Below are 10,435 nucleotides of genomic sequence, written 5' to 3' on the forward strand. Positions count from 1 at the left end.
GGAGTGTACAACATGAGATGTGTTTACTCTCCTACTCAAGTGCCTCGCTGTGCTCTGTACCTGTCACAAGGAGTGAGGGCTGTGGCTCACTGCAAGTCACACATCCCAAATTCCCCTCTGCTCCTGCCACTGATCCCTTTTTACAGCCCTCTGAAGGCACAGCCAGCTCACACACGTGCCATTGGCATTTATGAGCTCTCTTGTGTTCCTCTCCAGCCTTTGCATTTGCTGGTTTTTGTGTACACTCCTCTTGCAGGAGGTGCTGTCCTTGTCTTGCAAAGAGCTTTGGGAAAATTCAGCTTCATTGCTGATTCCCTTTGAACTCTGAGAGCAGCAACAGGGGAGCTGGAGAAGAGGAGGCTTTGGGGAGACCTTCCAGCACCTAGAGAGGATAAAACAGAGCTGGAGAGGGACTTTGGACAAGAGCATGGAGTGATGGGATATGGGGAAATGAGCTTAAGCTGTAGAAGAGTAGATTTAGATGGGATATTAGGAAGAAATCCTTGGTTTGAGGGTGATGAGCCCTGGCACAGGTTACCCAGAGAGATTGTGGACTTCCCATCCCTGGAAATGTCCAAAGCCAGATTGGACGGGTTTGGAGCAACCTGGAGTAGTGGTAGAAGATCACTGGACTTGATCATGTCCAGAGGTCCTTTCTGACCCAAACCATCCCATAATTCAGTGATTCTCTTTCATTTAGCACCATCCAAAGCTGTGTTTGGAATCTGGCAGCCTTGTGAATGAAGGAATTAAATTTGCCATGAAAATATTGACAGCACATTTGCTTATGCCAACTTCCTGACTGGGTCCCATAAAATTGACTGCTTTGTTGAAATGCATGGAGCTAACCAAAGGATGGCAGGGCTTCACCCCCTCTGCACAGGAAGGAGAGGACAGCCTGAAGGCTGGACTGAATTCTTACAGCCCTCAGACCCCTCTAGCCCAGGACAGCAGCTCTGGGAGGTGTTGGGAAACACTGGATCATAAGGAAGAAAATGCAAGTGGGATGTGGGAATACCAACGAGTCTGGCACATCTGGGGTCACTCATTTAGAGCAGATGCCTTGGCTGTTCTCCAGTTCCCTTAAAAAAGAAGTATCAGGAAAATAACCCAGCTCTCCTCCTCCCTGGCAGATCCGATGTCTTTTAATCTGCTCTGTCTCACAGCTTCTCTTACAATGGAAGTTGCTGGTGGTCTGCTCGGGTTAAGCAGCAATTCTGGCAGACTTCAGAGCAGACATGATTTCCAGGTCTCGTTGCTTTGAAGCTCCCAGTTCTATCACATTCACGTAGAACTAAATCAGATTTTTTTTCTTCTCAGTGGAGGCAGAAAATCAGCCCTGTGAGCCCATCTGATTGCAGTGCTGAGGCTTGTCTAATTGAACAAGTGCTCGAGTCAACACTTGAGCAGGATGGAAAACAATGAGGAGATCACCCAGGGATTATGTCTGAGCTCCACAGCTCCTGGCACTGACAGAGCAGATGGCTGGGTCACATCCTGCCCAAGGCTGGCCAGGAAAGATGTCGATAGGAAAAAAAAATAAATTAATTTGGTTTAAATGTACTCAACTCAAAATCTACAAGTGCCTCAGGTCTCTAATTCTGTGCTTTAGAGCAGCAGCTTTGAAGATGGGATTAGTTGAGGGTTGGCTCTGCAGAATCCTGCAAGGAGCCCTGCTGCTGCTGCTGCCTCAAAGCTGATGTGGGTAAAAAATATTTTGGGAAGGGGAACTGAGATGCAGGGAGTGGAAACAACTTGGCTGTTCCTGTAAAAGTGGGGAACAGCCAGGAGCAGTGTGGACATGGCAGCTGAGCTGTGAGCCCCATGGTGTGGCTGTGCTGATGGAGCCAGGAACCCAAACCTGAGCTGGTGGGGAGGGAGGTGGTTTGTGCAAGTGTGAGGACATCACAAACATCCCTGCAGGTCTCCAGCCTGTTCCTTATAGGATCACACTTGATCCTACAGCCAGAGTCTGTATCCAGAGAGGTTTGGGCTGGTGGCTGTCCCATGGGTATGTGGCCACCAGAAATCCTGGTGACCTCCATGTGGCTTTCTGTCCCCTTCCCTTGGGTTGGGAGGAAATGAACACACAGAACTGCTTTTCCCAATGCCCAAACTACTTCTCTCTGGGGAAATACACCCTCAGAAGAGCCCTCACTACAATAGCAATTATCTATTTCCTCTAGCTCTGGACCCTCCTACACTTTATTTGCTTTTTCCCAAACAGCAGTGCATCTATCAGGCCAAGCTGGGAATATCAGAGTCCCTTCATCTGTAACTGCTGCTGCTCTGTAATTCCCTCCTGCCACCTCTTCCCAAGAGCACTTTTAACCCTGGAAACTCCCAATTTTGCTTTCTGTACTTAGAAATTACTTTCATTTTTTCAAGTGTGTCCATAGCTTGAGCAATAATAAAAAATTGCATTTTGCATCTGGTAAAATGGAGTGGAATTGCCTTGCTGGCAGCAGTAAAAATGTTGTTGGCCTAAGATATTGCTGTATTTGTCTTCTTTGGTTCTAAAAGCTTTTTTTTTGTTTGTTTGTTTCCAGGGGGCAGCACTGGAAGAACCTTTATGGGCTCCTAATGAAATGCAGGTGGACGATTGACTGATGATAATTAAGGTAGGAAGAGGTGCTGTTAATTTTGGCATCTTCTCATTTGTCCTGTCCTTGCAATAAAATGGTGCTGGCCAGTGGCCATTGGTCTATTTTGGGGTTCAGTACACAACCATGGCTCTATGGCCAACTTGTGCTAAAGTGTCCCTTTAAACACAGATGGAAGGGAAATCTTATTTAAGAACTACCTGGGAACGTAACTAAGTGGAAAAAATCTGACTTCCTCCCCCAAAGGATAATAAGGTCTCTGTTGGTGCAGAGTTGGAAGGGACATGACTCTTATTTGAGAGCACTCAGCACAGGGATTTTTTTGTTCTGCTGAAACCCAGTGGTTGGGTTGGAATTCAGGTTCTAACTTGCAATCTCAGAAAAAAAAGAAGAGAACTTGAACTAAAGATATATTTTATTCGTTTATTTTCATCATCTTGAGCGTCTGTGGAAAGCTGGTCTATCTCCAAATGTGGCAAGAGAGCGCTCAGTTCTTGATGGATGAAACAGAGGAAAATCCCTGATTTAAAAGCAGTAAACTGTTGTACAAACTTGGAGAAGAAAATACAAATGTGAGCAGAGTTAAATGGATTTATAAGTAGTTTTTGTGCTGCTTTTACACCTGAATTCTTGCCTTGCTGGGTTGTTTCTGCTGTGGTGGTTGTGCTTGGAGGCATCATCAGGAGGGTGAGATGGTCACTGCTGGTCTCTGCCTCCTCTTCCTGAAGCAAAGAGGGTCACCACAGAGACTCCCAAATATCTACTGGAACAGAGGCTTTGCTTCCTCTCACAATTTGGGTTTTTACTTCTGATTAGTGGGTTCAGTTCATGGCTGCTAGGTTTTTGGTGTCAGCAGAGAGCTGTTGGAAGGAGAGGGGGAAATTCAAGCTGCAACAAGAGCAAATTCTTTGAAGGAGGCTTTACCGTTCTCCAGCCTATTCCTGCTTTTTGTTTGGCTTGTGATAAGATGCACTGCTGTGGAATTTGCTTGGAGCAGGGATTTGCATGAATTATTGTTCCTTGCAACGTGCACATGTGTGCAAACCCTCTCTCCCTGTGCTCCATGGTACCCCAGCACCCCTTTGGAGGAGGATTTGTGTGCCGGGGTGCAGTGATCGGCAAAAGCCAAGTGCTTGGGGGAAGGAAGGCTGCAGTGATAAAAACAAAGTGCTGAAATAAGGGGAAAACTCCTCCAGGGCTGTGCAGCAGCGTTGGGATTTGTGTGTTTATTCTGTGGGCTGACTTCTCATCCCAGCACGATTTTGTAAAAGCAACATCCTCCTGTTAAGAAAAACTCAGCGGTGCTTGGCCTCTTGCAGAGTTCACTTTTTATTTAGGAGGTGTAATAGCATCAGTCTCAGCTGCTGATTGATGTAGTGTGGCCCAAAATTATGTACAAGATGGGAGTAAACAGTCATTGGGGATGGTGTCTTGATTCTGCACTTGGAGCTTTTCATTTGAAAGGTTTCCCCCTTCTCCTAAAGAGATCTTTCTGTAAATCACTAATTAAGCAAATGAGCTACAGTGACATCAGTCTAACTCCAAAAAGAGCTGGTGTTTTGGAGAAACCTTCAAGCTGCAGACTCCAATTATCCAATATTTAAAATTATGGTGTCTTACAGGAATAAAAAGAGCAAGGAAAGAATTACTGGAATTTTGGGTGACTTCAGGTTTCACATACTAAATCAAGTTTTTTTAATGTAATTCTGAATTCTACATTGATGCTAAATCTGGTGTCCTCACTAAATTTGACTAAATCTGATGGCATTAAAAAATTTGCTTGCAATTCTCTTAGTTCCTTTTTGTAGAGAGTAGAAAAGGTTAAGGCAAATACCTTATTGGGATGTTCATCTACCATACTTTGTGTAATGTATTTATTTTCTGAAAAATTGACTTTGATGAGGAAAACGGGGGGAAATTCTGCCCCCAGAGCATCAGGGGCAGGTGTGAGTGGATGTTCATTTACAATACTTCGTGCAATATATTTATTTTCTGAAAAATTGACTTTGATGGGGAAAACTGGGGGGAACTTCTGCCCCCAGAGCATCAGGGGCAGGTGTGAGCAATGGTGGAGCATCAGTGGATCCGTGGTCCCACCATTTGTGAGGTCCTGGGTTGGGAAGAGCACCAGTGTGTCCTGAAAGCAATCAGAGCAAGGTGCTCAGTGTGATGGAGATGTGGCACTGTGTGGAGCTGTATCTGAGTGTGCAAAACTCTGCCAGAGCTGCTCAAAAGGGCAGAAACCATCAGGATGTGGAGGGGACCCTCCCTTGACACCAGTGCCGCGTTTTTGAGAGGGGGAGCACTAAAACCACAGATCTTATTTCAACAAAACCCATCCAAAGCCATCCACAACCTCTGCACCATCCATATCCTCCTCCAGCTGTGTTGCCAGCAGTTTTTGAGGAGGTGGGAGCCACGCTGGGGTGCCCTGGATTTGCAGAAGAGCTCGACACGTGTGGTTTCCTCCACCAGTTCCCCGAGCTGTTGTTTTCGGTGCTAGCCACAATAACTGAAATGTCTTTCCTGAGAGATAAGTCAGTAATTGTGGTTGGCTCCTTCCTCTGGTGTTTGTTCTCTCAGTAACTTGAAAGTTCGTTTATCACCGTGGTGCTGCTGGTGCTCCCCTCCAGGAGTAACCTCCAGCACGGTCCCACAGCTTCTCCCTCAAGGATTGCTCCTCAAAAAAGTGCCACAGCTTCATCTTCTCCTCAGGCACGTGCAATTGTGACCAAACTTCGTGAGATGACAGGAGGTGGTGGGTCAGGACTCATCCCAGCCCCGCTCTGCTTCATCCTGGTGGATTCTGCTCGGATTGGCCAAAGTGGTTTTTCCCCCACTTGGATTTGCAGTTTTGGTCAAAGCCACCACCAGCTGCAGTGCTTGTGAACCCTTTAAAGATTGCTGTCACATTTTGGGACTTGCTGATGTGCAGGCTGATCCTTGGAGCACGTTTTGGAAATACAGAGTTTGCCCAGAGACCAGAAATCACAAGTGATTGGTGCTCCTAAATCCCACTGGCACTTCTCCCCACTTCTTTCCTGTGAGACTTCAAACTTCTACATGAAATTTGATCCTGCTGAGGTGAGCTGACCTGGCCTAAAAAACACCCTGGGATTTACAGAGACTGCAAACCCTCATTCCCAGCACACACCTCAAGCACTGGGTGGTTGGAGCTGAGCGTGGAATGGGGACAGGAAGGAGAAAACTCCTGCAGAAACCACTCCAGGCAGCGTGTCAGGACCTGCAGCCCCTACCTGGAGCTGCTGGGTATAAATAAACACATCCACCCTCCTTATTTCTGACAACTGCCTCCCTGAGGAGGGATTTATTTTTTTTTCCCAGTAGCTTGTTTCTGCAAGCAGGTTGCCTCTTGCAGGTGATTAGGAAAACCTCATTTTTATGTTAATGAGGCATAACTATCAGCGCACAGACATCAACTGCTCTCACATCCTTCTGAGACTGCGATTTTTATTGAAATTCAGTCCTGAAAAACCGAAACCAGCAACTGATGTACCTGTTGCCTGAACAGATGGGAAACTGCACCAAAGGGGTGGTTGTCTTATAAAAACGTTGCCAGGGTGTAGCAACCACAGGTTCAGCTTTCAGGAGGGTTGCAGCTGCAGTCAGTTTAGGTTTTTAGTTGTGTTTGCTTGCTAAGTTTGAGGGCTTCCTCAACAACTTGTCTCCACTGAGATCAAGCCATGCTAATTTAGTTAATTGCAGCTAAGCCCAGCTGCTGCTGACACTGGTGGGCCTGCACCTATAGGAGCAAATCTTTTTCATGTTCATGTCTCCAGACAGATCCCTGCTTTGATTGTGTTTGGTCCAGTGGGTGGGTTGAGTTGATTCACATTTTCAGTAAAATAGATCCTTCATTTTGGGCAGATTGGCTGCACCATCCATCAAAGTGCTGAAGGTTGGATGGAATTTGGAGCAACCTGGTTTAGTAGAAAATGTCTCTGTCCATGGCAGCAGCATGGAACTAAATTGTCTTTAAGATCCCTTCCAACAGAAAAGAAGAGGGAATTCAGTCAGATGTGCTTTGGGTTTGTTGGTAAAACACAAGTGCAGCTGCTTTGGTGACATTTTTACCACAGTACTGGAGGTGGAGGGGCCAGAGGAGAACATCTGGTCCCAGCTGATACAAACCAAAATCCATGAAATTCTGGAATTACACCCAATTGAATTGCACTGTGTTGCCCCAACACCACAAGGAGGTTTCAGGAACACGTTTGCCCAGCCAGACACAGCAGTGAGATCAGCCAGGTCAGTGCTAGCACCATTAACTTCTCCTGCCTCCTTCTCCAGAACTCAGTTCTCTGATATTATTTGAGGATTTTTGTAGTCCAAATCCTTGAGGTTCCTTGCTGAAATCTAAAACAAATATATCCATCTTATCAGGCCTTTCCAAGAGCAAAGCATGGAAATCCCCTGGCAGCCTGGCACCGTCACCGGTGTTTTCCTCTCTCTGCACCAGCAAATTTCCTTTAACACTGCTGTACAAATCTGCCCTGGATTATGCAATGATGAAGAAGAAAGAATGAAAAATTACACAGGAATTTGGCAAGGGGCATGTGGACCCCTCACAGCTCCAACTGGATGGATTGTGATGCATTAATCACATGGATGTGGTGCAGAACTGCCTGTGCTTGGTCAGTTCCCTTTTCACACAGAGTCATTCTGAGGGCAGGCAGATATCTGGGTTGGGGATTTTTGTATGTGGATGTCCACAGGGAGATAAGGCAGGCTGGAAAAATTAATTATTTTGTGTATTTCCCAGGGCTGGGATCCGTTGATTTTTTTTCTTTTCTTATTTTTTTCTTTTTTTTTTTCTTTTTTGAAGTTAGGGTTGGGATTAAATGTATTGATGGTGTTTTGTGTTTGGATTCAGATTTTTATTAATTTTTATTTATATGACAATCTTACAAGTTGTGAGTTCTATAGTATATTGCTAACAAATAATAAAACGATTTTGTATTTATCTTTATAATGTTTTTAAAGGAAAAACTATTTCATTAAGAAATTACACTTAAATGATTTTTACTTTTAACTTAATAATTACTTACGTCTTGTAATGTGGACTTTTTTGTTTAATTATAAAATATTGCTTAAATTTATGAAGAAGAAGCACCAATTACTGCTTTAAAACTTCTATTTTAGCTTTATATATATTATTATATTTTAAAACTTTCAACTCTTAAGTTTTCTGCTATGTGATAGTACACATTTCTATTCAAACTAGTGTTTGAATAGTGTTAGTGTTATTAATTAATTTTGGAAGCTTTCTCTATGGCTTTAGGTCAAATGTAGTGTTTTCTTGAGGTTCTTTCAACACGGAAAATCTAAAATTCTCAGCATCCAGGGTTCTAAAAGGAATTTTTTAGCTGTGGTGGCCTAAGGTGGGTGCATTTCATGGGAAGTGATACCTGGCAGCAGGTAAAAGCTGCAGGTGGGGAGAAGCCAGACAAGCTTTTGATGCGTAAATCCTCCAGCTCTGACACAAAATGTGAATTTTTTCTTACAAACTCCACCAGTTTCTCTGAGCTTTGTCAAAATACAACAACCCTCGGGTGAGAGAGGGCACAGTTGGTACCTGTGGAGCCAAGGGCTGAGCTCGCCTGGGCAAGGAGGTAAATTATAATTTTATAATTATAAAATGGCTTGGAAGGGTGCTCTGGAGGAGGAGGAGGTTGAGGAGGAGGACAGCTTTATTTGGTTGACCATTGCTGAGGGAATTTAATGCCCAAACTCGATTTTTAATGCATTTTTTAGGTGCCCATCTATATACAAGATCTTCTCCCTTCCTCTCCTGTCCTCTCTTACCCAGTGTAAGCTGTAGTGCAGGAAGTGGGTGCTGTACCAGGTGAAATGTATAAAATGTACAATATTTGGGGAAGGAAATACTGTAATCTACAACTTTGCTGCTGCAGAGAGCATATTGTGAGGTGGGGATTGTGTCTGAGCTGCCTGGCCAGGTTCTGCTTCCATTTGATGTGGTTTGTGTGCCTTGCTGAGCAATTCTCTCTTTGCAGAGCTGGAGGGAGGGGAGAAGCTCTTTAAAGTGAAACATTTCAAATATAAATGGAGTTTATGCTACAATAAAGCTGTGTTTTGCCTCTTCATGGCTCTTTTTCCCCCATGGAAGGTGCCCAGCTTGGCTGCACCTCACTCAGCTCATTCTTGGCAACCTCAGGTCTTAACCTTGGGCTCAGCTTTGAGGAAGCACAAGGTCAAGCTGCTGTCGCTCTAGAGGAAGTTTGTAGGTTCAAAATTCAACTAGACCTGGTCATTTAATAAAAAAATTTAAAAAATAAATAAATAAAAGCAAGCAAACAAAAAATATTAGTATGAGCTGCTTCCAGTTTTGTGCAAGGGGTAGAGAATTCATAAGAACCATAAAATGTTCTGGGTTGAAAGAGATCTTAAAAACCATTTCATCCAACCCCTTGCCATGTGCACGGACACCTTCCACTAGACCAGCTTGCTAAATCAACAAGATCATGTGAACAAGACCATGGTTTTGTGAAAAACTTTGTATTTGAGACAAACTGGTTTAGAGGATGAAATGTTGCTGTTTCTCCCCAAAATGAGTGGATGTTATGGCACCTAAAGTGACATCTGATCTTCTGAGGAAGCACAAGGTCAAGCTGCTGTTGCTCTAGAGGAAGGCTTTGGGTTCAAAATTCAACTAGACTTGGTCCATAATTAAAAAAAAAAAAAAAAAACAGAAAAAGCCAACCCAAAAAACCTAAAAAGCAAGCAAACAAAAAATATTAGTATGAGCTGCTTCCAGTTTTGTGCAAGGGGGTGGAGAATTTGTAAGAATCATAAAATGTTCTGGGTTGAAAGAGGTCTTAAAAACCATTTAATTCCAACCCCCTGCCAATGTGCTGGCTAAATCGACTAGACCAGCATACTAAATCAACAAGATCATGTGAACAAGACCATGGTTTTGTGAAAAACTTTGTATTTGAGACAAACTGGTTTAGAGGATGAAATGTTGCTGTTTCTCCCCCAAAACGAGTGGATGTTATGGCACCTAAAGTGACATCTGAGCTGCTGAGGAAGCACAAGGTCAAGCTGCTGTTGCTCTAGAGGAAGTTTTTGGGTTCAAAATTCAACTAGACCTGGTCCTTAATGAAAAAAAATAAAATAAAAAAGCAAACAAAGAAAAAATATCAGTATGGGCTGCTTCCAGTCTTGTACAAGGGGGAAGAGAAGTCATAAGAATCACAGAACCATAAAATGTTCTGGGTTGAAAGAGATCTTAAAAACCATTTCATCCAACCCCTTGCCATGTGCTAGCTAAATCCACCAGACCAGCTTGCTAAATCAACAAGATCATGTGAACAAGACCTTTTGCACGATCTTGCAAAAAACTTTGTATTTGAGAGAAACTGGTTTAGAGGATGAAATGTTGCTGTTTCTTCCCAAAATTATTGGATGTTATGGCATCTAAACAGAGATCTGAGCTTCTGAGGTACAGGTGGGACTGAGCAGGGAGGTCTCTGCAGCTGCATCCATCTGGGTTTTGTCATTTAAGGTTCCTCCTTGCAGAGGAAACTTGTGAGGAGGTGAGAGCTCTGCAGGAGGGGGAAATGGCTGAAGGGATTAAGCAGCAGAAAGGTGGTGGAGTAATGTGGAAGCTGAGTTGGGTTTTTCAGGAGAGAGGTTGGTCAGGATTCACGCTGTGTTGGTGTTTTAATCCATATAAGAGAACTCAAGTGTGTGGAAATTCTGGGATTTTTGGGATGTTCAGCATCTCCCTGCCTTCGTCCCAAAGATGAGCTCAAAATTACAGGTGGTGACCAAGAACACTGTGAAGGGTC

At 44.0% G+C, this 10,435-nt stretch overlaps 1 protein-coding gene across 1 annotated transcript in view; it reads left to right on the forward strand.

Moving 5' to 3' along the window:
- PTPRA (protein tyrosine phosphatase receptor type A) overlaps window positions 1-10,435 on the forward strand; it is a 97,447-nt gene that overhangs the window by 27,976 nt on the left and 59,036 nt on the right. Inside the window, 1 exon segment of the mRNA XM_005427753.2 lies at window positions 2,550-2,621. Within this exon segment, the coding sequence (XP_005427810.2) occupies window positions 2,610-2,621 (12 nt within the window). The 5' untranslated portion in view covers window positions 2,550-2,609.

The sequence above is a fragment of the Geospiza fortis genome, unplaced genomic scaffold, assembly GCF_000277835.1.
Source record: "Geospiza fortis unplaced genomic scaffold, GeoFor_1.0 scaffold180, whole genome shotgun sequence".
Lineage (NCBI taxonomy): Eukaryota > Metazoa > Chordata > Aves > Passeriformes > Thraupidae > Geospiza > Geospiza fortis.